The 26,626-nt window shown below is 45.9% G+C and overlaps 2 protein-coding genes and 2 pseudogenes across 3 annotated transcripts; 2 read left to right on the forward strand and 2 right to left on the reverse strand.

Moving 5' to 3' along the window:
- Window positions 1-8,616: 8,616 nt before the first annotated feature.
- Window positions 8,617-11,163, forward strand: LOC119320042. Of its 2 annotated transcripts, none has more exons than XM_037594187.1 (2): window positions 8,617-10,157; window positions 10,475-11,163. In XM_037594187.1, the coding sequence occupies exons 1-2, from the start codon at window positions 8,972-8,974 to the stop codon at window positions 10,516-10,518; spliced, it is 1,230 nt and encodes a 409-aa protein (XP_037450084.1). In that variant the 5' UTR covers window positions 8,617-8,971; the 3' UTR covers window positions 10,519-11,163. The 2 variants fall into 2 exon arrangements, with proteins under 2 accessions (XP_037450084.1, XP_037450085.1); XM_037594188.1 differs by having other exon boundaries at window positions 8,617-10,154.
- A 2,634-nt stretch (window positions 11,164-13,797) lies between these two features.
- LOC119321610 lies at window positions 13,798-15,922 on the reverse strand (annotated as a pseudogene).
- A 124-nt stretch (window positions 15,923-16,046) lies between these two features.
- Window positions 16,047-18,252, forward strand: LOC119321328 (annotated as a pseudogene).
- A 1,915-nt stretch (window positions 18,253-20,167) lies between these two features.
- On the reverse strand, window positions 20,168-26,539 carry LOC119325228 (DEAD-box ATP-dependent RNA helicase 48-like). The gene is made up of 12 exons (XM_037598975.1): window positions 26,403-26,539; window positions 24,749-25,936; window positions 24,187-24,293; window positions 23,898-23,953; window positions 23,578-23,802; window positions 23,280-23,486; window positions 23,067-23,153; window positions 22,389-22,484; window positions 22,076-22,291; window positions 21,720-21,902; window positions 20,698-21,626; window positions 20,168-20,586 (listed from the first exon to the last, which is right to left on the reverse strand). The coding sequence occupies exons 2-11, from the start codon at window positions 25,870-25,872 to the stop codon at window positions 21,396-21,398; spliced, it is 2,532 nt and encodes an 843-aa protein (XP_037454872.1). The 5' UTR covers window positions 25,873-25,936; window positions 26,403-26,539; the 3' UTR covers window positions 20,168-20,586; window positions 20,698-21,395.
- Between the last annotated feature and the right edge of the window lie 87 nt (window positions 26,540-26,626).

The following is a 26,626-nucleotide window of genomic DNA, read 5'->3' on the forward strand; positions in this document are numbered from 1 at the left end:
GTGAAATTGAGCTCAGCTCAATGTCGACCACGGCAGAAGATATAGAAGAGATGAGTGTCATCCCCTATGCCTCAGCCATATGGTCTATTATGTATGCCATGCTATGTACCAGACCTGATGTAAACCTTGCCGTAAGTTTGGTAGGAAGGTACCAAAGTAATCCCGGCAAGGAACACTAGACAGCGGTCAAGAATATCCTGAAGTACCTGAAAAGGACTAAGGACATGTTTCTCGTTTATGGAGGTGACGAAGAGCTCGTCGTAAAGGGTTACGTCGATGCTAGCTTCGACACAGATCTGGATGACTCTAAGTCACAAACCGGATACATGTATATGTTAAATGGTGGAGCAGTAAGCTGGTGCAGCTGCAAGCAGAGCGTCGTGGCGGGATCTACATGTGAAGCGGAGTACATGGCAGCCTCGGAGGCAGCGCATGAAGCAATTTGGGTGAAGGAGTTCATCACCAACCTAGGAGTCATACCCAATGCGTCGGGGCCGATCAAACTCTTCCGTGACAACACTGGAGCTATTGCACTTGCCAAGGAGCCCAGGTTTCACAAGAAGACCAGGCACATCAAGCGTCGCTTCAACTCCATTCGTGAAAATGTTCAAGATGGAGACATAGAAATTTGCAAAGTGCATACGGATCTGAATGTCGCAGATCCGTTGACTAAACCTCTTCCGCGAGCAAAACATGATCAACACCAGAACTCTATGGGTGTTCGATTCATCACAATGTAACTAGATTATTGACTCTAGTGCAAGTGGGAGACTGTTGGAAATATGCCCTAGAGGCAATAATAAAAGGATTATTATTATATTTCCTTGTTCATGATAATTGTCTTTTATTCATGCTATAATTGAATTATCCGGAAATCGTAATACACGTGTGAATACATAGACCACAACATGTCCCTAGTGAGCCTCTAGTTGACTAGCTCGTTGATCAATAGATAGTCATGGTTTCCTGACTATGGACATTGGATGTCATTGATCACGAGATCACATCATTAGGAGAATGATGTGATGGACAAGACCCAATCCTAAGCATAGCACAAGATCGTGTAGTTTGTTTGCTAGAGCTTTTCCAATGTCAAGTATCTTTTCCTTAGACCATGAGATCGTGTAACTCCCGGATACCGTAGGAGTGCTTTGGGTGTACCAAACGTCACAACGTAACTGGGTGACTATAAAGGTGTACTACGGGTATCTCCGAAAGTGTTTGTTGGGTTGACACGGATCGAGACTGGGATTTGTCACTCCGTATGACGGAGAGGTATCTCTGGGCCCACTCGGTAATGCATCATCATAATGAGCTCAAAGTGACCAAGTGTTTGGTCACGGGATCATGCATTACGGTACGAGTAAAGTGACTTGCCGGTAACGAGATTGAACGAGGTATTGGGATACCGACAATCGAATCTCGGGCAAGTAACGTACCGATTGACAAAGGGAATTGTATACGGGGTTGCTTGAATCCTCGACATCGTGGTTCATCCGATGAGATCATCGAGGAGCATGTAGGAGCCAACATGGGTATCCAGATCCCGCTGTTGGTTATTGACCGGAGAGTTGTCTCGGTCATGTCTACGTGTCTCCCGAACCCGTAGGGTCTACACACTTAAGGTTCGGTGACGCTAGGGTTGTAGAGATATGGGTATGTAGTAACCCGAAAGTTGTTCGGAGTCCCGGATGAGATCCCGGACGTCACAAGGAGTTCTGGAATGGTCCGGAGGTGAAGAATTATATATGGGAAGTCGAGTTTCGGCCATCGGGAAAGTTTCGAGGGTCACCGGTATTGTACCGAGACCACTGGAAGGGTCCCGGGGGTCCACCGGGTGGGGCCACCTATCCCGAAGGGCCCCATGGGCTGAAGTGGGAGGGGAACCAGCCCCTGGTGGGCTGGTGCGCCCCCCCCCCCTTGCCCCCCCTGCGCCTAGGGTTGGGAACCCTAGGGGAGGGGGCGCCTCCACTTGCCTTGGGGGGCACTCCAACCCCCTGGCCGCCGCCCCCCCCCCCTAGAAGATCCCATCTCCTAGGGCCGGCGCCCCCCCTGGGGACCCTATATATAGAGGGGGGGAGGGCAGCCGCACCTTTGCACTTGGCGCCTCCCTTCCCCCTTGCTACACCTCTCTCTTCCGCAGACGCTTGGCGAAGCCCTGCCGGATCCCTGCTGCATCCACCACCACGCCGTCGTGTTGCTGGATCTCCATTAACCTCTCCTTCCACCTTGCTGGATCAAGAAGGAGGAGACGTCACGCTGACCGTACGTGTGTTGAACGCGGAGGTGCCGTCCGTTCGGCGCTAGGATCTCCGGTGATTTGGATCACGACGAGTACGACTCCCTCAACCCCGTTCTCTTGAACGCTTACGCTCGCGATCTACAAAGGTATGTAGATGCACTCCTATCACTCGTTGCTAGATGAACTCATAGATGGATCTTGGTGAAACCGTAGGAAATTTTTTATTTTCTGCAACGTTCCCCAACATATCTACGTACCCCAAAAACATCCAGAAGCACCACGAAACCCTATTTCCACCGCCGCAATCTTCTGTACCCATGAGATCCCATCTTGGAGCCTTTTCCGGCGCTCCGCCGGAGGGGGAATCAATCACAGAGGGATTCTACATCATCGCCAAGGCCTCTCCGATGAGTTGTGAGTAGTGTACCACAGACCTTCGGGTCCATAGTTATTAGCTAGATGGCTTCTTCTCTCTCTTCGAATCTCAATACAAAGTTCTCCTCGATCTTCTTGGAGATCTATTTGATGTAACTCTTTTTGCGGTGTTTGTCGAGATCCGATGAATTGTGGGTTTTATGATCAAGTTTATCTATGAGAAATATTTGAATCTCCTCTGAATTCTTTTATGTATGATTTGTTATCTTTGTAAGTCTCTTTGAATTATCAGTTTGGTTTGACCTACTAGATTGATCTTTCTTGCAATGGGAGAAGTGCTTAGCTTTGGGTTCAATCTTGTGGTGTCCTTTTCCAGTGACAGCAGGGGCAGCAAGGCACGTATTGTATTGTTGCCATCGAGGATAAAAAGATGGGGTTTATATCATATTGCTTGAGTTTATCCCTCTACATCATGTCATCTTGCCTAATGCGTTACTATATTCTTATGAACTTAATACTCTAGATTCATGCTGGATAGCGGTCGATGTGTGGAGTAATAGTAGTAGATGCAGGTAGGAGTCGGTCTACTTGTTGTGGACGTGATGCCTATATACATGATCATGCCTAGATATTCTCATAACTATGCACTTTTCTATCAATTGCTCGACAGTAATTTGTTCACCCACCGTAATACTTATGCTATCTTGAGAGAAGCCACTAGTGAAACCTATGGCCCCCAGGTATATCTTCCATCATATAAGTTTCCAATCTACATTATTTTGCAATCTTTACTTTCCAATCTATATCATAAAAATACCAAAAATATTTATCTTATCTTATTATCTCTATCAGATCTCACTTTCGCAAGTGGCCGTGAAGGGATTGACAACCCCTTTATCGCATTGGTTGTGAGGTTCTTGTTTGTTTGTGTAGTTACGAGGGACTTGTGTGGAGCCTCCTACTGGATTGATACCTTGGTTCTCAAAAACTGACGGAAATACTTACGCTACTTTGTTGCATCACCCTTTCATCTTCAAGGGAAAACCAACGCAGTGCTCAAGAGGTAGCAGTGTGCGGATAACATGGGCTGTTGGAGAGGTTGGTGGATGAGTGGTGCTCTCCCCAATGGCTAGCCGTCCACAACAAGGCCAGGGACAAGCGTGCCCAGATGCGAGGTGTGCCGCACCATCAAGGGAGCTCCAACCTGTTTGAGTACGGGGATCACTGGGTATGTGGTTTGGTTCATGCATTTTCATTCTTCATGCTAGCTTTAATTACTAATTTACCCTATTCCTCTCTTTCAGGCGCGGCACAACAAGAAGGAGGTGCCACCGCTGTACGACCTCTATGTCATGGACCATAGTGCCCCGTACAAGAAGGCCAAGGCATTCTCGGAGGATGACCTTAATCATCCATATAGCTTCACCAACATCTCCTCCCATAACAAGCTTGTGAGGTATAGAGACTGGAGGAATGAGATGAAAGGCGAGGACTTCAACCCGAGCCAGAGTCCTTTTGATCCTAAGCTCGTGATGCTATCTGATGATGGGAGGAAACATGGCCACATAGCCATTGGGGATGGGCTCATACGTTGTCCTAGAAGTCTCCCAGAGATCAAGAAGCGGCAGACGAAGTCTCTTCCCGAGATGAGGCCTCGACCACGACCAGTGGATCTTGCTATCGAGTCTAGGGCCCAGGAGCTTCTGGAGGAGGCAACCAGGCAGGTGGAGGAGAAGGTGAGGGACATGGAGGAGAGGACGGCTAATATGTTGGAGGTGGAGAGGAACCGGAACGACGCGGGTCACCGGGCCCTATACGAGATCCTCGTGGTAAGTTTCTCCCACATACTAGCCAAATCATGCACACAATGTTCGTTTCATCACTAACTAATATGACTGACTCGTGAAAACAAAATGTGCAGACCGTGTGCGAGAAAACCGGCCAGACCCCTCCGCGATGCCCCAGATTGCTATAGCGGACACGGTGAGTTTCATTTGAATGGTCATTAGTTACTAGTATTCACATTTCAGTTGCATCATGCTAACTAAACATTGCAAATGATCTTTTGTGCAGCACACCTCCCACAAAGGATCGACCGATCCTTCTCCGTCTCACGGTGGCGCAACCCCGACCGGCCCTTCACCTCCCGGATTATGGTAAGTTTCCCCAAGTGTTTTGCTTAACAAATGCTTTGTTAGCTAGAAAATGGCATAACAACCTAGGATAGCTCAATAATGGTCTATAGCTAGGTTAGCTAGTTCATTTATGACATAATTAGCTCACTTAGGTAAAAAAATGGCATAACAACCTAGAATAGCTCAATAATGATCTATAATTAGCTTAGCTACTTCATTTATGACATAATTAGCTCACTTAGGTACAAAATGGCATAACAAACTAGGATAACTCAATAATAATCTATAATTAGCTTAGCTACTTAATTTATGACATAATTAGCTCACTTAGGTATAAAATGGCATAACAACCTACGATAGCTCAATAATGATCTATAATTAGCTTAGCTAGTTCATTTATGACATCATTAGCGCTCTTAGGTAAAAAATGGCACAATAACCTTGGTTTAGCTCCAAACTATTATATAATTCATTTATTTTCCTCCAGAATGATAAAATAACCTTACCTAGCTCCAAAATGACCGATTTTAACTATGATAGCTCTAAAATGACCTACACTTACCATTTTGTCCTACAAAATGAATAAATATGCTTAGTTAGCTCAAAAATGGCATAACTACGTAGGTTAGCTCCAAAATGACCTATTTACCTAGCTTAGCTCTAAAATGACCTACACACTTAGCATTTTTACCTACCTTGGCTAAAAAATGGTATTTTTACCTACCTTAGTTAGAAGAAGAAGGAAGAAGAAGAAGAAGAAGAAGAGGAAGAAGAAGAAGAAGAAGAAGAAGAAGAAGTCTTCTTCTTCTTCTTCTTCTAGCTAGTCTTCTTCTTATTCTTCTTCTTCTTCTTCTAGCTAGTCTTCTTCTTCTTCTTCTAACTTTCATCTTTTCTAATTTGCAGATTTGCTTGAGATGAGAAGCAGCATTGATGGAAACTTGTTGCAAACTTTTACTTGTGCTTGTGCTTCCTTTTTATTTATGAAAACTTTTTGCAAACTTGTTGGATATGTTGTTGGAAACTTGTTGGATATCTTGTTGGATATCTTGTTGCAAACTTGTATATATGGAAATGTTGTTGGAAACTTTGTATATGTTCTTGTTGTTGGAAACGTGTATATGTTGTTGGAAACTTATTGTTGGTATGATTGTTGAAATTATTTTGAAATATGTGTGTGTGCACACACACACACACATAACAGGGGCTATATAGACACTTTGCAGTCTGCTGGCAGACGGCAAAGAGCTTTGCAAAGCTGCCACGTGGCAGCTACCTATGCAACCTGGGAATTAGGGGCTGGCCTATTTGGCAGATTTGCCGTCAGCCAGCAGATGACAAAAGCCTTTGCATCTTTGTCGTCCGTTGGCTGACGGCAAAGCACGCCGTTAACCACTTAACGGACCTGAACTGTCACGTGTGCCGTCCAAGTTCTTTGTCGTTTGTTAGCGGAGGGCAAAACCCTTTTCATCTTTGCCGTCCGCCAGCAGACGACAAAGAGGCCTTTGCCGTAGCCCGTTCAGCCGGACGTGTTGCCGTCCGCTGGCTGACGGCAAAGGTCTTTGCCATCCGCCATGTGTGCCTTTGCCGTCAGCCATGGCGGATGGCAAAGTTCCTGATTCCTTTAGTGACTTATGGTGTTGGACCTGCTTGCACGACAACAATGTCATATTTATAGCTAGCGTTTAACATATTCCGACGCACCTAACAAGACGAAACTTTAGCGATGTTGTATTTTCTCAGCATGCCATTACCAAATTTGAAAGCAGGGGCGACATTGTTTTTTATTATCACTATACATAGACAGACGTTTGCATGCCAGGCAGTTGGTTCACTATTGCTGCTAACAGATTAACAACTTTGTTACAAACATGTAACAAGGATAGTCGAAACAAGCCCCCTGATTCATAACCTTTAGAAACGGAAGTTCCATATTTGGACACTATAAATTTATTGGACTCGAAAAACAATCTAGCAGCCCTTTCTACATAGAAGAGATCCGCTAACAAGATTTTTAATATGAAGGGGGCATAATGCACGTTCTTCAGCCGCATGATTTTTTTTCGAAGTAAACTTCAGATGGACCATGCCAGCACCACGAACAGAAGCATTTGAACCATTGCCCACTAGGATGGTGAAAGTCTCAGCGGTCTGATAAGAAGAAAACATGAAAATATCACCCCATACATGTACTTACTGTTATGAGGGAAGGTTTGTTTCTTTTTCTTTGAAAGCTGCTCGAGATGCTCTAATTCAGTTTAACAATAACATCCCTCATAACAGTAAGCTACGCCAGTTTACAGCTAGCGGAGCAGATCACGTGGCTGCTCTGTTTCGGCCGGCGATCACTTTCCGTGCATAGACGGATCGATCTCCTGCACCCCGGCCGCGCCGCCGGCCGTCACCCTCATCCCCTCGCCACGCACGGCCCGCGTCGTCTTCCTTCCACGGCGTCCCTGCTATCTCCGCCAACGTCCATCAAGCACGCTCCTGAACCGAACGGCCTCGCCGTGAGCTCCGTGCTCAGGTCGTTATCGGCGCTACAAGCCGTCCATCAAGCACGCCGGCCAGCTGCATGACTGCTTCTTGGTGAGACCTGGGCTCGGCTCCTCCCTCGCACGCGGACGCTGCCTTTGCTTCATTCCTTCTGATGGGAGCTCTCTCTGGGTTCGGGGGTGCAAGGAGGGTGCTCGACGAAATGGCTACCAGGAACGTGGTGGCTGGAGACGCTATGCTAGCATGTTTGTGCCAGGACAGGGGACGTGGTGACGCCTGATGGAACGAACACACACATGTCCTGCGGCCTGTTTGGAGAGATGCCAGAGAAATGTTGCGCGTGATGCTGCGGTTGATGTCTGCGTGTGCAGAGCTCGGTTTCTTGCCACTTGCAAGGCAAAGTGCACGGAATTTTTACTCAAGGGCTCGTGTCATGGAGGGGACGACAACATCAGAGGCTTAGTGACAAGACTTCTTTTTTTTCAAATTAAGGAGCAGGGCTCCCACGGGTTTGGTCTGAAATTCAAAACATATGGCAATCTTGTTACAGTTCAGCAACACACAGCTGCAGCCAGAAACTTATCCAAATACTGCAGCTCCTACAACTGACCAAGTTCTCAACATATAGCGATGCCACAGGTACAACACTCCTTATCCTTGCAGTCATCTTTATTTATCAAAGTACTCCCTCTGTCCGGAAATACTTGTCAGAGGAATGGATGTACCTAGACATATTTTAGTTCTAGATACATCCATTTTTATGCATTTCTGTGACAAGTATTTCCGGACGGAGGGAGTAGATGATTATCTTTGTAAAGTTTAGTCCTGAAAGAGTTGTTTCCAGTGAGGAAGGTTATGGTCCAACTTAGAGTCGTCCCATATAATGAGAACTAGTCTGTACTAGTCTGTGAAGAAGTCAGTAAAACAGAAGGGGACGGTTAACTCCAAATTATGTGATTTGCGAACACGGCTACAAAGGATGGCTACAAATCACCACACCCTCGCCCACCAGTCACCCACACTCATCCCTTTTGGAATTTTTCCTGTAACAACTCTGTTTACGATTCAACATAACAAGTTGTGGCATTTTTGACACACAATATAGGGGAAGCGAAGGAGCACACATGAACTAAAATAACTGTTGTAGGGTGTGAGTTACAGGAGTGTTCTAGGGTGTGAGTTGCAAAACAGGGAAGTGTGAAGGGTCAAAATGTAAATGGAAGGTGTATATACTGTGAGGAGGAATGGATCGATGGTTGAGGTTCTTCCAGAAATCTCTCATCTTTTCTCCCCCCTTCCCCTGTAGCTTTGCTGAAGAAGTGAGATCAACCAAAAGGCCAGACAAAATGGTGCCAGAGCAGGAGGTGGAGGCGCTGTTTGACCCTCGCCGGTGTTGAATCGGCTGCTGGTGGTGAACTGGAGCGGGGAGAAGAGGAGGCTGCCGCCAGGAGTGTGGGGCGGCGCAGCCGCTCGGAGTTGAAGCCAGTGGTGGTGCGACCTGGGAGTGAGGCCCCTCTTTGTGGCGCGTGCAGGAGCTGCAGGCTGGGAGAGCTGGGTGTAGCAGCAGGAGGCGGAAGTGTGGCTGCTTGAAATCTGAAGCAGCGGCAGAGGGGATCCAAAGTGACAGATTAAGGGTGTGTTGCCTGAATCTGAATCTGTTTGTGGGTTGTTTCTGCTGTGAGTGGAAAGAAGAACAGAGCAATATACCAAGGAGAGGTGTGCCAGGATGGCTGATGGTGCTCCAACAGGTGTCACGGCAGGAGAGCTTGCAGCGGTGTTGAGAGCCATGGACGAGAAGTACAGATTGCTGTTTGAGACTATTGGGAAGCAAGGAGAGAGTTCGAAGTTAGAGGCAGAGGTCAAGGAAGATATCCATCCATTGCAGATGCCCCTGGTGAAGTTAGAAGGATCTGAAACCTATGCAAGTTGGGCAGAACATGCGGAGACTATTCTTGTGTCAAGAAGGCTAGAGGGCTATATTCTTGGGGCAATTGAAAAACCAGCAGATGAGAACTCTAAGGAAGGTCAAAAGTGGAAGATGACCAACGCATTAGTGAGAGCATGGCTGTTGAGTTCAGTTTCACCTAAAATTGCTAAACAAGTGGAAAGGATTAAGGAAGCATCAGAAATTTGGCGGCTGCTGAAAGGCACATATTCTGGAGTCGGCAATGAGATGCTTGCTTGTAGAATTCAGAGGGAGTTGCAAGGGTTGAGTCAGGGTGATAAATCAGTTGTGGAGTATGTGTCTGAGTTGAAGAGATTGTGGAGTGACATTGACTATTTTGACCCAGTTGAGATGGAGTGTGGCAAGTGTATTGAGAAATTTAACAAATGGACTGAAAGGAGACGTGTAAGGGACTTCCTAAATGGACTTCATCCTAAGTTTGAAAACAGGAGGGCTGCACTCTATGGTAGTGGAAAGCTGCCTACACTCGAGCAGGCAATCTCAGCTATCATCAGTGAGGAAACTAGGTTGAAATTAGAGGCAGCCAGTTCCGTGACACAAGGCATCATGCATCGGCGATCAGCACTCTATGCAACAGAGGGTGGAAATTATCAAAAGCCGGTATCAAACATAGTGGAAAGGAAATGCTTTGAGTGTGGTGAACCAGGACATTTGAGGTCTTCATGCCCTGAATTAATGGGAGCAGGTAGAGGAAGAGGGCAGGACTGGCGGGGAAGAGGGCGTGGTCGTGGGTTTGAAGGACGAGGTGGCCGCGGGCGAGGAACACGCCCTACTGGTAGAGCGAACACATCTCTAATCTCTGAAAATACCACTCAAACCATGAGCGTTCACATGACTGCTGAGGATTGGGAGAAGTGGTGTCAATTCAAGGAGCTACATTTAGGTGACAAGTCAACCGCTGAAGCACCTGCAACATCTGCCTCTACGGCCTCTGCAAATTTCGGTGGTAACAACTCTCGCACTATGAAATATAAATCCATCAATGCACCATGGCTATTAGATTCAGGTGCATCTAGACATATGGCTGGCTCCTACAAAAGCTTTATTGATTATACTCCTGAGATACAAAGGCAAAGCGTTAAATTAGCTGATGGCTCCTCCCAAACCATTATGGGATCAGGAACAATTGTGTGCAGCAATGATATATCTTTGTCCTCTGTTTTGCATGTTCCCTCATTCCCAATAAATTTACTATCCATCAGTTGCATTACAAAAGAGCTAAATTGTGTTGCCATCTTCTTTCCATCATGGTGCTTGTTTCAGGAACTTGGGACTGGAAGAAGACTTGGGACAGGGAGCATGCATGATGGGTTGTATTATCTGGATAATAATATGTCTCCTGCGGTAGTAGCAGCTGCTATACCTCTTTCACCACTTGAAGAATTTCTTCTCCACCACCGCAGGCTAGGACATATGTCTTTTGTCACTCTCGGTCAACTTTATCCTGATCTCTATAAGAAAGTTAGCAAGGGGTGTCTAGTATGTGATGCTTGTCAATATGGCAAACAGACACGTAGCTCTTACACATCATCTGATAATAGAAGTGACACACCACTTCAAGTTATACATTCTGATGTGTGGGGTCCTAGTGGTGTTTCATCTTTAAATGGTTATCGGTCGTTTGTTACCTTTATTGATTGTTGTACTAGAGTCACTTGGGTTTATGTGTTGAGGAACAAGAATGATGTGTTCGAATGCTTTGTTGATTTCCACAATATGATCAGAACACAATATAATGCATGTATGAAAATATTTCGCACTGACAATGGCACGGAGTATGTGAACAAGGAATTTGATGAGTACTTTTCAAGTTTTGGGATTATTCATCAGACAACTTGTCCAGGTACTTCGGAGCAGAATGGTTTGGCAGAGAGGAAGAATAGACATCTTCTAGAAATCACTCGTTGCATAATGACATCTATGAATGTTCCTAAGTTTTTGTGGGGTGAGGCCATAATGACAGCTGCCTACTTAATGAATAGAATGCCATCTAGGGTACTTGGTTATAAAACACCAATGGAGTGTCTTACAGGTGAAACAAAATATGTAGTTCCTCCTAAGGTCTTTGGTTGTGTTTGTTTTGTGAAGGATTATAGACCATCGGTTGGCAAACTAGATCCAAAGGCATTAAAGTGTGTATTTGTAGGCTATTCCGGTACACAGAAGGGTTATAGATGTTGGTGTCCATCTGAGAGGAGAATGTTTGTGAGTATGGATGTGGTATTTAGAGAGCAAGAACCATTTTATGGTGAGCCAACAGATTTAACCGATGTGTTCCCTGATTTGTTTACTAATGAAACTTCTAGTGTGAATTGTGAGAAAGAAGAAGATGATGAAACATCAGGAAAGATGATAATTGGGGTAATTCCAGCAGAAACAAGACAAGAACAAAGACAGGGGGAGCCGTATGATACATCGAATGAAGCACTCCGGTGGCCAAGACCAAATGAGGAAAGGGAGATTCAGGTGTATACACGAAGACAACGTACCACAGAGGAGCAAATGCAAGTGCTGGAACCCGAACCAGAGGCTTATGGACAACACCGGGAGCAAGAGCAGGAGGCTGACCACCATGATGATACGCAAGGTCAAACTAATGACACCAGATCTTCCTCGGACAGTGGTAACATCTCTTCTCAATATCATGACCTTGATGTTCCGATAGCTCACAGAAAGCAGCCACGGTCTAATGCCAGAAAATTGCCCTCTAAATTGGATCCTTATATGGTCTCCAACTATGTCTCGTATGATATTGTCGGTCCTTCTTACAAGTCTTTTATCGCAGCACTGGATGCTGCAGAACCTTTGCCACGGGATTGGCAGGAGGCAAAATTAAACCCAAAGTGGAGGGCAGCTATGCTGGAGGAGATGGCTGCTCTCGACAAGAATAATACATGGGTAGTTACACCACTTCCCAATAACAAGAAGGTAGTAGGATGCAAATGGGTGTTCACCATAAAACATACACCAGAAGGCAAAGTAGAGAGATACAAGGCAAGACTTGTGGCGAAAGGTTATAGCCAAACGTATGGGCTGGACTATGATGAAACCTTCGCCCCGGTTGCAAAGATGAACACCATTAGAGCTTTAATCTCGGTGGCAGCGAATAACAAGTGGAAGTTGTTCCAACTAGATGTGAAGAATGCATTCCTTCATGGAGATCTACAGGAAGAAGTTTATATGGAGATTCCACCAGGGTTTAATGGGCCTGAGACAGAGGGTAAAGTGTGCAGATTGAAGAAATCACTTTATGGACTTAAACAGTCACCAAGGGCTTGGTTTGGAAGATTTTGCAAAGAAGTCTGCTCCTTGGGCTTTAAACAGAGCAATGCCGACCACAGCCTTTTCTTTAAGCATCACCAAAACAAAACTGTCATATTGGTGGTATATGTTGATGACATTGTGATTACAGGTAATGATGATGAGGAGATAAGGAATGTGAAGAAGATGTTGGCGAAGTCATTTGAGGTCAAAGACCTCGGGTTTCTTCACTTCTTCTTGGGAATCGAAGTAGCTTATGGGGCTGAAGGTATCTATCTCTCTCAAAGAAAATATGTGCTTGATCTTCTCACTGAAACTGGGATGCTTGAAAGTAAACCTGCTGCCACACCAATTGAAATGAACCTTCGTATTACAGCAAATTCAGGAGAACCTGTTGATAGGGGGAGATATCAGAGACTTGTAGGGCGTTTAATTTATCTATCCCACACTAGACCAGACATTGCATATGCAGTTAGTCTGGTGAGTAGATATATGCATGATCCTCGATCAAGTCATCTAGATGCAGTAAATAGAATTTTGAGATACCTCAAAGGGTGTCCTGGAAAAGGAATTCTTCTTTCATATCATGGTCATCTAGAAGTTGAGGGATACACAGACGCTGATTGGGCTGGGTGCCTGGATGATAGGAGATCCACTTCAGGTTATTGCATCTTTGTGGGAGGAAATTTAGTCAGTTGGAGGAGTAAGAAGCAAAGTGTTGTCGCCAGGTCCACAGCAGAAGCAGAATTGCGATCCATGGCTGCGGGCCTATGTGAGTTGTTGTGGCTTCGATTATTGTTAACTGAACTTCGGTTGTTCAAAGGAGGACCACTTAAACTTCATTGTGATAATCAGGCCGCAATTAACATCATAAACAATCCGGTTCACCATGATAGAACAAAACATATCGAAATTGATAGGCATTTTATTAAGGAGAAACTTGACGAGGGAGTACTTGAAGTAGGCTTTGTTAAAAGTGGGGATCAACTTGCTGATGCATTAACAAAGGGTGTGAGTGTTGTATCATTCTCAAAATTGTGTGACAAGATGGGGCTCTTAGACGTTTTCGCCCCATCTTGAGGGGGAGTGTTGTAGGGTGTGAGTTACAGGAGTGTTGTAGGGTGTGAGTTGCAAAACAGGGAAGTGTGAAGGGTCAAAATGTAAATGGAAGGTGTATATACTGTGAGGAGGAATGGATCGATGGTTGAGGTTCTTCCAGAAATCTCTCATCTTTTCTCCCCCCTTCCCCTGTAGCTTTGCTGGAGAAGTGAGATCAACCAAAAGGCCAGACAAAAATAACATATATATAGAACATCTTCCCCTTACAGAGCATCACAAGCTTGCCTTATACATGGATTTATGGTACATATTGTCTCTAATTATAATTCCGTACATTGAACCTCATTGTAGAAGTACATTATGATGAGTGGTGATATTGAGTCTCATAAATGGCATCCTCCTTTGTCATCAAATTCTTGTAGTAGTAGGCAGGTTTGATGGCGATACACTGAATCTGATCACCATTCTCACCGGGCGCCACCTCTTTCATCTTCCTCCAGAAAGGCCTGTAATAGATGTTGCCACCGAGGGAGGGGGCACAACCTGGTCTTCAAATCCTTCATCTTTGCTTGAATTAGCAGTGAAAAAACTTGGTGGGAAATTTGGGAGCGTTGCATCGCTTTCCAGGTACTGCATAACGAGCCGCATGCATGGCCTTTCCTTGGGGAGCGAGTGGGAGCATAGAAGTCCAAGTTTTAGCACTAACTCTACCTCTTCAGCGACATGGTCCTGTTCTAACCTCGTGTCCATGGCATCAATGAGTGAACCAGTCTGCCATGTGTTGAACACCCAGTCTGCTAGCACCAGAGGTTCACCATGGGCATTCGCCTCAAGTGGCCGTCTTCCACATGCAACTTCCATCAGGGATATGCCAAATGCATACACGTCCGTTGCCTTGGTCGCCTTCCCGAGCCTAGCCAACTCAGGAGCAATGTAACCCCAGGTGCCTGCCACCCGCGTGGTATGGGCGTCGGCTTCATGTCCGTGCAACCTTGCAAGGCCGAAATCACCTAGCCTTCCATTCATTCCATCATCAAGGAGCACGTTGCTCACCTTGATATCTCGATGGATAACAACCTGCTCCCAGTCCTCATGCAAGTACGCAAGGCCAGAAGCGACCCCTTTGATGATGTGAAGCCTTTGAGCCCAGCCCAGAGTTGGCTTATCCTTTCTATGCAAATACATATCAAGGCATCCGTTGGGCATATAGTCATAGACCAAAAGAAGCTCCTGCCTGTGGCGGCAGTAGCCAATCAGTTGGACAAGGTTACGGTGGCGAAGGTGACCAAGAATGGCGATTTCAGCCATGAACTCTTTCATCCCCTGCTTTGATTCTGGAGACACCCTCTTGATTGCAATAGTCTCCTTAGGGACACCCAGCACACCCTTGTAGACCTTCCCAAATCCTCCTTTTCCTAGGAGCGCCTTTTTGTTGAACCCGCTGGTGGCAATAAATAGATCTTTGTACGTGAAAGATTGCAACACCCCACAGTCAATTTCCCATTTTTCGTGTGCAAGTGTTTTCTTCAACCATGACTTGACATCGTAGGAAAAAATAAGCACAAGAAGAACCAAGACAATGGGAACCATGGGTAGGAGTTGGATGTGCTTTTTGTGTTACTCTTCTACAGGAGGATTTGGCAGGACTCGAGAGAGATCAAAGGGGTTTAGTGGTGAAGCTTGTCCATTTTTCATGAAACTCCATCCAAAAACATATTGGCTGCAATTTGTTTTCCCATTGGCAGCAGAGAACCCAGCATATACATGCTTAGAGTTTGACAGCAAAGGTGAGAGATTGACAGTGATGATAACTGTGGCAGGCTCAGTGGTTTAGACCGTTCGATTTGATCACAGAATTCTTCTAAGGTGACATTTAGCTTTTGCTCAGTGCCATTATAGTGTATCCACACTTGCATCAGGATGGCACTGCTAAGTTTGGTGCTTTTGAATATGTTGTTGGCCCTGTATGAGCTGGTGGTATGGTTAACGGAGACTAAGTTTTTGACATCGATCACCACACGGCCATTGTAGATGTAGCTGAGCTCGACTATAAATAAGAATTGCTCACCTGAGTTCGAGCTAGAGCTATTACCTCCTACATCAGGGAAACCCAGCTGGCCCTGAACCAATGAGTTGTTGTGCAGATGTTGCAGCTCCATGGTGGAAGAGAGCACGAAGGCCATGCCAGGAGCTTCGGTGGTGTCAGAGTTGATGGCGAACACGAAAGTTGTTGAGAAGGAGGCTCCACCACCTGTACCTGTATATGATGATATTTGTACCTGTATATGATGCCGGGGCTTGTACCTGTATATGATGATATTTGTTCTTGTAGGACCGAGACGGTATTGATTTACCACCCACCCGGAAGATCACCTCTTCACTTTCCAGCATGACTTGACCTCTATAATGTTTACTCTACAGCAGAGATTTTGCACTATATATATACCTAACCCCTTTGGTATTTTCTTCACTGCTGCCCTGCAGAGCAAGCTAGTTAACGTACCTCTTCGGTGGAATGTTTCGTCTCTCTTGGCGCCCCTACCTCCTCGTTCTCTTCTTCCTCTGTCTTGCCGACCACCTCAACACCTCTGACGTTATTTTTGGTACCAATGAGCTGGTCTATAATGGCTTTCCACCCGACATGAAGCTTGGTGGCCAAGCTTTGTGGACAGGTGACCTGTTGAGTCTAACCAGTGGCCCAGGTGGTAAAAGCGGCCATGCTTTCTGCAGCGATCCTCTAAGCTTCCAAAACCATTATGGTGGCCCTATCTCCTCCTCCTCAACTATATTTGTGTTTATCATGGGCTTGAAGCACTATGAAGGCAACGGTCTGACCTTCATGCTTTCATCTACCAGTGACCTACCTGACAATTAATTCGCCAGGCCAGTGCCTTGGCCTCCCCTGTTCTAACTTAGATGGCCATGCTTTCTTCGCCATCGAGTTCGACACCGTCTTAATCCTGAGATCGGGGACATCAATGACAACCATGTTGGGATTGACGTCAACAGCTTGGCCTCAGTTGAATACCAAACTTCTGGCTTCTATGACCATTTTGGTGAGTTCCAAACCATTGTACTCATAAGCGGCCAACGAGTGCAAGCGTGGGTGGAGTATGATAGCAAATCGCACCAGCTGAATGTTACCTTAGCACCTTGTTGTATCTCTAAACCCCAAATTCCATTGCTATCGACCACTGTCAATCTGTCCTCTTTGTTGTCACTGGGTCCAGTTTATGCTGGGTTCTCTGCATCCAGCAACAAAGTCTCCTCTGACCATTATGTTATGTTCTAGGCTGGAGTCTGAAGCTAGATGGGGTGGCTCAACCACTTGACTACTCTATACTGCCATTTGGCAATGCAGATGAACGTCATCAAGAGTCCAAATCCGGTGTTCTCCATATGACTAGAGGAGCGCCATTCATTGTATTGATAGTCTTCCTAATAGTTTTTGCTGTTCTGATCTGTCGGCAACTGAGAAAGGCAAAGGAAGATGATGAGTGGGAGATCAAGTGTGGGATGCCCTCTTTCACATGCAAGGAACTAGTGACTGCCACCGAAGGCTTCAGCAACATGATGCTCCTTGGCAAAGGGGGCTTTGGAAGGGTGTACAAAGGGGTTCTCCCTACCACCACACAGCATGTCGCCATCAAGCGGGTGTCGCCGGAATCAAAGCAGGGGAAGAAGGAATTCATGGCGGAGATCGCCATCCTTGGGCATGTACGGCACCGAAACCTTATCCAGCTGCTAGGATATTGCCGGTACAAGCAGGAGCTGCTCTTGGTCTATGACTTCATGCCCAATGGCAGCCTTGATAGGTACTTGTATGACAAGACTACGCCGACCCTGGATTGGGCGCAGAGGCTTCGCATCATCAAAGGCGTAGCTTCCAGCCTCTTCTACCTGCACGAGGATTGGGAGCAAGTCATCATCCATCGGGACATCAAGGCGAGCAACGTTCTCCTCGATGACGACATGAATGGGAGGCTTGGTGACTTTGGCCTCGCAAGGCTGCATGACCACGGAGTCGATGCCCACACCACGCATGTGGCGGGCACATGGGGATACATTGCCCCTGAGCTGGCCCGGCTTGGCAAGGCGACCAAGGCGACCGACGTGTTTGCATTTGGAGTGTTTACCATAGAGGTGGTCTGTGGGAGAAAACCAATTGGGCCCGCCAACACCAGTGGCGGCCTTCTTGCGCTGGCGGATTGGGTACGGGGCACATGGCAGGGTGGCTCGATCGTCGACGCCGTGGACCCTGAGCTCAAAGATTACGACACGGCGGAGGTTGAGCTTGTGCTGAAGCTTGGGTTGCTGTGCTCCCATTCGCTGCCCATGTATGCGTCTAGTCATGTTGTATTTAGAAGGAGGTGTGAGACTTGCAGACTTCCAGCCAGCTTCTCTGGTCACTGATGGACATGAGGATGAAGAGATTGATCAGGCTTTATGTACACCTGCAGCTACGACTGTGACCATTCTTTCTGGAAGGTGATACTTCTGTTGCGGTGTTCACAACTTCACATCATCATGCAAGCTTATCACCAATGTTTATTTTGGATCTCTGCAAGTTAACCTGCTGGATGCACGTCCTCAGGGCCGGTGTGGTGTGGTGCCGATGTTTGTAAGCAAGTGGCGAATCCAGAGCGCGTGGTAGGGTGTCGGACTATGGTCGCTTGCGTGGTAGAGTCATCGGCCCGTTGGGGCGCAGCCTTGGGGCTGGCGTGTTTGTATGGCTCGTTGTATCGGTTTTCGGCCGGTTTCACTTATTGACCGGTCAATTCTCTTCTTCTGTATGAAATGGTAGAGCTCCTGCCGGTTGCTCGAAAAGAAAAGAAAAAATCAGCAGGAGCTCTGGTGGACTTGTGTGACAATTTACTTGTCCAAGGGCCGAAAAGCTCTAGTTGCAACAATTAGAATGAAATTTGTTGGCACAACCCAGAAACAAATTGGACACTAGCAGTACTGATGATAATGTCAGATCCGCAGTTCTTTTCGCACGAGATCAGATTCATGATTTTAGATAGAAATGGTAGAAAACTGAATTAATCTGAATAGCTTGTTCGCCGAAGGTAACAACAGGGCATCACAAAACTCCCTCTCATACATGCATACTGACTGCCTCACTGAACCTATTTTCTGATGGGTCAGCTGAGACGGTTACTCTTTATTATCAGCTTTCATTTTCTGTCATGTCAAAAAAAAAGTTTCAATTTTCTGTGAAATGATGGAATTGGAAGCTATGCTCCATAATTCGAAAAAAATATGTTCCATTATCTCTATGATAGTGAAACCTGATCCTATCTGGGATCGTACAGGAGCTGGAGCCAGAAGTGGCACTATCGTTGATCCTAGTCGACGACTCGACTTTGGGCGTTGGGGGGGAAAATGCCGGTCTAATTACGTTTCGTTTCATTGTGCAGTTGTCCCTTGCTACTAGCTACCAGATGGAGTTGTTTTCCATCGCCATCCAGAGCAAAACTCCTACCATATACTCCTTCCGTTCCAAAATAGATGACTTAACTTTATACTAACTTTGTACAAAGTTAGTATAAAATTGGGTCATCTATTTTAGAACGGAGGGAGTAGTATATGTGATCCCCGTCGGAAGATGAAGCCCCATCAGAAAACTGAAACGACAATAGGAACAAAGTATATTCATAATAAGATTATTAGATGCTTTTCCCCCTCAAAAAAAGATTAGATGCTTTTTTTCAATATCATAGCTGCATCTTTCTCTGTGCAAGTGCCCGAGTTCGACGGGTGTGGGCCAGCATAGGTCACCACGACGAATCCAAGCATTAGAGCCGGTCATTAGAAATAAACCAGTATTTCTTTAAGCATCGATACTTACTTACTTGTAGACAAGATTAGAAGCTTAATTAGCCACTCCTATAAAACACTTGATCGATTTGAAAAAAAAATATTTGGATTTGATAAAATTACATGAACTTGAAAAAAATAGACTGATTTGAAAAAAATACACAAATTTCAAAATAGTTCACGGATTTGAAAAATGTATGTTTATTTTTGAAAAAATTGCGCGAACTTGAAAAAACTATGTGGATTTGAAAAGAGTATGTGAATCTCAAAAAGTTCACGGATATGAAAAAATTATGCGAATTTGAGTCAGCACCGGTCAAAACCGGGGTCAGTTAGCACCAAAACTGGTCAAAATCAAGACCAGAGACGAACCTTGTCCGGTTTTGTTAGTTGAGGGTGCAAGTTGTCCGGTTTCGGAGTTGAGGGACCAAATCTAAACTTCACCGAGAGTTAAGGGACGAAAAGTATACTTTTCTCTAAAAATAAGCATCAGCTTGGGTTATCTGACTAAGCACCGTGCATTGTACAAAGGCCTTAGATGCGGGTTTCTGATGACATTGCACAAGCCTGTGACTCGTGACAGACAGATCCACAAATAATAAGGTACCAAGTGCATCGGTATGTATATAGTTTCTCTATGTATTAACTAGGCCACTAGGCCACAAAGCAACAAAACTGTATCCTCCATGGGCTCCTGCCACTTGACCAAGTGCCGGTGAGTGATGTATCTGGTAAAAAAAATCACAAGATACCCTGGTAAGAGTTCAAGGAACACGTCTATGCAACAGATGGAAACATATGAGGTACCATCTATAATTTCCGAACAACGAGCTTGCGTCGTTAGCATCATCGAAGTCAGCCAGTCAATGGATCATTCAAGTTCAGAAAAAAACTAGTTGTGCTATGTGTTTGGTTTCATTTCACTAGGTGCCCAGAGCAGAAAGATTCCACAGTTTTGCTGCTGCGCAGGGCAGCAAAAGTGTTCGTTTTGCAAGTGCCTAAGGAGCAACCACTCCAAAGAGTAGCATCATTTTGGGTGTCAAAAAGGTTGCGGTACCCAGCCTATGGAGAACTGCTTTTCGGAACTTGGGCGGGATCACCTTCTTCTGGATCCAATGGAGGATCCCCATCTTTAGAAAACCTTGAAAGCTCTTCCTCGACTTTCCTCGAGGTGTTCTCTTGAGCTTTCTACAGGCCTTTGGCACGTGCATCCCAGAGCTGCTTAGCGCATCGATCTGTTTATTCAGTTTCAATTCAGGATTAGAGAAAGAAACCGACCACTTTGCAATGTGATAAAACGTTAGGAGGTAACAGGTTAACTGTTGAGATTGAAAAAAGTAAATAACCTGGGGAATAACAACCGGTTCTCCATGGGCTTTGAGAGGAATAATTAATCTTCAGTCCTCTTTCCACTTACGCCATTGATTACAATCCCCAGGCCTCTTGTCTGTAAGAACAAAAACCAGAAGTCAGCTGAGACAAGTAGCTAGCTACAAACAGCTTCCAGTATTTCTTCCATCCTAAATGTTGTAAAGCAGTGGCCTTTGACGTTCGCATTAGTAACCCAACTGCTTCAGGAATTAAAGCAAGATATGGTAGGAAAAGAAACAAGATGATAGTCTCATAGTTCATCTGAAAACAAACTGACCTTAAGCTCTCACAGATAGGCTTGCCATAAACAGAGAAATAACCTATTTAGCTTTCGTCAAGCTAACTCCTGAAGAGACATTGATTTACAGTGTCCATCTCACATGAGAGACAAGCATGATATTACCTATGTAAACCCTAAAAGAGGCACTTTGGCTGCAAGCAAGTACATCCCCAAGAATAAGAGGCTGGACAATAAGGCAATAATGCCAAGGGTAAATACATCTGTCACAGCCGACCAAAGCTCATTCAGATGAGTGTAAGGCCGTAAGAAAAATGTGTGAGTCGTTCTTCGTTTGAGCCAGTCAACAAGACATCGATCAGTTTCAGACTTGATGTAGTGAAAATTAGAAATAAGACGAATTACAGAATGGGAGATAAAATGTAGCTTGGTTATTCATTTTCTTATCCGAATTCCTGGTACACCCTTTAACCCCATCTTCAAGGCGGTTTTCCTAAACAGCGTCGGAGGCTTTTCCATGCCGATAGAGACGCCGAACCTACTAGCCAGGTCAGCAAGCATGACTTTGTCTCTGCTAATATCAGCTATTGAGTTATAGTAACCAAGCCATGCGTGGTACGCGGCTTCCTTGATGCTCATGTCAACAATCCTGATCGAATCATCAACCTGCAGCACAAGAAAATTCAGGAAAATAATCAGGCGAGAATGTATGCATATAACGCTGAAATGCAAAATATGTACAAGTACGCCAGGTCAAACCTTTTGTTTCATCTCCTGGTCAATCTGTGGCACAGGAGCCTTCTGTATTGGAAGATCATGTATCTCCTTCAAGAAATACTCTTCCCATGGCGCAATCAACAGAATTCCTTTCCCGGATTTACCTTCTCTTCCAGTCCTTCCAAGACGATGAATATAATGCTCTCTACCAGGAGGAACGCCAGCCTGATAAAATCATAATGTGCGGTTAGAGCAGCAATGGTGAAGACAACCATGCAAAGTAATGGCATTAAAGAGATAGCTGCCACTCCTGCAGTTGCTTTAGTCTAGGCAGATAAATGTTCTTGCTCAGAAACTTCCTTAGCTGTATTAACCATCAAAAAGAAAAGAAATTCTACCTGAATCACTAGAGTAACATCTGGATAATTCACTCCACGTGTTGAAACATCTGATGTTACCAGAATCAGGCGATTGGAATCCCGGAACTCTTCAGAAATACGTGTTCTATAAAGCTGGGGCTTTCTTGAATGTATCTCTCTGACGTTTAGCTTCAGATCTCGAAGCATTATATACATAAATTCAGTCACCATGGCAGTTGTGCAGAAAACTATCACCTGCATGCAATGGAAAGACATTAGTGATTTAAGAAATTGCAAATTTACCAGCAAATCATACTGCTTGATCAAGCGACGTGGGCAGAGGAGGGAGCACCTTATAGTCCACTTCCTGATCAATATGCTCTCGAAGAAGGCGATGAACCATATGAAAGTGCAGTTCATGTGGTACCACGAGATATTGCTGTTGTACCTAAGCTCAAGAACAGAAGACATTAAGGGATCAATATTCTACCACACAAAAAAAATCCATAACAGACAAGAGAAGAAAGGCTATTACAGAATCATACTCCCTCCGATCCATATTAACTAAATCAGCAACAATTGTACTAAATCAGCAACAGTTAATATGGATCGGAGGGACAAATATTTTACTTTCAGATCAAATCCGTTCAGAAGTGCTGCTTGTGTTATCATACAACGTGACATTTGGTATAAATGTTTATGTGAATGTCGACATCTTTTGCATGACAAACTTCCAATGAAAGCTGAACAACGTGTAAAACTCTAAACAGCTAAATGGGGTCCTTTTCTTAAATAGAATGACGCAATAGAACACCATGGCATCAGCACATCAACTGCCTTATCCAAAAATAAAATAAAAACACATCGACCGCCTGCATCTGGTAAGGGAAATGCAAAGTGAGAATGTCAACCGTAACACTCTTTACTTGCAGAAGCCAGAATGAAACAAGTGCTTTGCAGCCACTAATGGAAGATTATTCTGTTTGTCATTGGTGCCAAATATTACTTGAGTAGGAGTAGAAATAGAAACCTTAGTAGGAGTTTCAACGGCCCCCAAGCCCACTGTATCGACAAAAACATGATCCTTGTTTAAAACCATCTGTGAAACCCTTCGAACCTGCCAATAAAGAATAAGAACCATCATTCCCATTTTCAGACCAGTGGGTGTCCATAAAGAAGGTAAACTACAGATTATATGATACAAGAAAGGCACTCATGCTACAGGCTATGCTGACTACATTACCTCTTTTGGAACAGTAGCTGAAAATAGTAGTGTCTGTCTTTGGCGTGGCAAGCTATCAGCAATCTTCTCTATGTCTTTGCGAAAACCCAAATCTAGCAAGTGGTCAGCTTCATCCAACACAAGCAATTTCAATCCCATCAAGCGGACAGAGAATGAAGATCTGTTTTCAATATGATCCAGCAGCCTACCAGGTGTTGCCACTAAAATCTGAAAAGGGAAATCCCAACCATATTATTAAGTCAACCCAGCAGTTAGGAGTTTAGACTTGATCTTTAGTAGCTCAGTAAATGCTACAAACCTGGCATGGATCGGACTCTAACCGTCTTTGATCAAGCTTGAATCTAGTGCCACCAATAAGAGACTGAACACCCACTCCATGATGGTACTTCACCAAAACATTCGCCTCAGCTGTAACCTGGACGGCAAGCTCTCTTGTAGGGCATAGGACAAGGGCAAATATTGGAGACACTCGATGATTTGTATGGCTCTTCATGGCATTCAAGACTGATTCAATTGCAGGAAGCTGTGTATCAATTCATTGCTTTTAATAAATTGGTTAAGGACAACAAAACCGAAAGGAACAACATCCCAAAGTAACTTCTTGCAAATGAACATTACCAGAAAAGCTACACTTTTGCCGGTTCCAGTTTTGGTCTTGACAAGAACATCTTTACCTGCATTTAGACATTGATGAGTCAGGAGCAATCCCCTGATCGTTGCAAGGTTTCAGTGATAGCATCTTCAGATAGTTCATGCACAGCCAAAATGGTACTACTGGAGTCAAGTGCTAAATACAAACTACTGAAGTCAAGCAACACGTCCCATAATATTACCGCCAAAAGGTTGTGATTCTTTCCCCGTGATTCAGGAAATTCGTTCACGAGGAAAGTGAAATAAGATATAATACCTTCGAGACAAACTGGAAGAGCTGCTTCCTGGACAACAGTTGTCTGTATATATCCAGCATCAGTGAGTGCTTTGACAGTAAGTGGGGAGATGCCACACTCATCGAATCTGAAGATAAAACAAGAACATGAATTGTGATGCCAACTCATCAAATCTAAGGGAAAAAGAAATATCATAACTTGTCGATAAGATGGGCACAATCACTGTTGCAGTGTAGGAGGGTGTGTGATTTGAAGAAGCTAATTCACCGATCATTCATTAATCTTGAGTTAGAAGGCATGTAAAAAGCAGGATGTGCTACAAACATTATGTCTATCATTTGCATCACGGGTGGCCAATTCTTATTTATAGACCAGTGCCTGACTAACAAAAAGAAACTTCATAAGGGGGCAACTTCGGTGACTCATATATCAAGAGCCACACATTTCAAGTCTTCTTAGTTGATTTTTCCTAATTCAACCATGCAGACACTACTTCTTACAAAGTTAGCAGGCCACACAACAAATGAGGCAATTGGTTACGAGGAAAATAAACAACATCAGAGATAACGGCGAGAGTGTAACCTTTTATTGGTAAACACAGATTCACCCCTTGACTCGTACCGCCTCCTCTCAGCACCCAGCACCTCCCTGTTTCTTATCTCCTCTCGCAGCTCTTGGATTCTACCAGTGATATCATCATCGCTTTCCTCCTCGTAGGACTTGAGCGGTCTCCTATCTCTCTTCATATCACAGTTCCTCAGAGCAGCAGTGCTCCATTTCCTCCTGATGGCGCTCGTCTCCCCCGGTTCATCATCTTCCGACTCATCTTCCCTCGAAGCCACGAATTTTGCCAACCTCAGATCCCTAGCAGCCGGCATAACCTCCTCATCCTCGTCTGATGAATCCGGCCTCCATTTCTGGCCAAACCGCCGTGGGGCTGCTACAGAGTACAACCTCTCCTGAGTATAAAACAGAGCCAACGGTGTCGCCTTCCTGCCATTCCCAGCCTCGGCGAGCTGTCTAGCAACCAACGGCATCAGCGCAGCACCCGATTCCCGGCACGGCGAGCATGGAGGCATCACCGAGTAGCATCTCTTCAGACCGAAGAAGCCGAAGGACGCCTCCTTCCTCTGCGAAGGCGTGCCGGAGCCCGGGCTCCATTGCCACCACCAGGGAGCGGCCGTCCCGTACCCTCTCCTCTGGTTGAACGTGGCGGGCAATCGCGGCTCATTTCCGGCTCCCCTTCCCGCCGTCGGCTCCCCAGAATCCAGCTCCTCCCAGTCCTTCCAGTCCCCTCCTCCCCGGGGCGGCTTCGGCTTCTCCCCTGACTCCACCTGCTTCCAGTCGACCATCCGGGCGCCGGACGGCAGGCTCCTCGCGGGCTGCTGCTGCTGGTGCGGGGGGAGCCGTGCCCGGCGTAGCGGGCCGTCATCGTCGTTCCAGAGGTCCTCGGCGCCAGGGCGGAGGAAGCGGTCGGCGAGGGCGCGGATGTGGGCGCGCGAGGAGGTGGGGCCGGCGTGGTCAGCGGGGGAGGCAGGGGCGCCTGGGAGGTGGGAGGCGCGGATCTCGGAGCGCAGGCGGGCGAGGTAGAGCTGCTTCTCGTGGCGGAGCAGGCCCCGCTCCTTCCCCCGCGCCAGCTTCTCGTGCATCCGCTTGTGCTGCCACTTGGACAGCCCGCCCGGGAACGTCCGCGGCCCGCCCCCCATCTCGGGCTCTTCTCCGGCGAAAGGTTTAGTCGTCTTTAGGCTGTGTTTGGTTGAGCTGCGGATTCTGAAAAAGAGTATGTGAAAATGCTAATTGACTGTAAAGCACTGATGTGTACTACTACTACATTGCCCGGTAATTCAACGATCATTCCCTTCTTCAAAGGAGCATTCAGTTATGAATGAAGCAGTGCAGAAATAATGGCATCATACATACAGCTTCAGCTTCAGTAGAAGAAGATGGACCATACAAAATAGTACTACAACATAATCCCAACAAATCATCTACTAATACTGTACGTACATGTCATGCATACAAGCAAGCAATAGACGAGTGCAGTTGGTTCATGCAAAGGATTTCACACAAGCACGTACTGACCAATACATGAAACAAGAGTTTGTTAATCGTATCAGACAATAGACGAGTGCAGCCCGATGCGGCGCGGCCGGCCATTCAAGGTGGTTGGAGGAGGGGCAGGTGGACCACTGGCAGAAGGGGAGGGAGGGAGGGAATGGGGAGGGAGGAGAGGTACCTGGCCGGTCGCCGGAGGGGTCGGGGTCGGCGGCGGCGGCGGCGGTGGCTGGGGCGCCGGGGAACCCTATTCCCTCCACCTGCCTATGGCTGGAGGCGTTCGGTCGTGCGGGTGATTGGACTCTGGCTCCGGACTCGCTCAAAGGGCGGCCGAGATGGGCCTGGGCCAGCCCACGACCCGCGCCTCTTTCTTCTTCCTGATTCTTTTTTACTTTTCTGGGTTTT

This window comes from Triticum dicoccoides, chromosome 6B, assembly GCF_002162155.2.
Source record: "Triticum dicoccoides isolate Atlit2015 ecotype Zavitan chromosome 6B, WEW_v2.0, whole genome shotgun sequence".
In the NCBI taxonomy this organism is placed as follows: Eukaryota; Viridiplantae; Streptophyta; class Magnoliopsida; order Poales; family Poaceae; genus Triticum; species Triticum dicoccoides.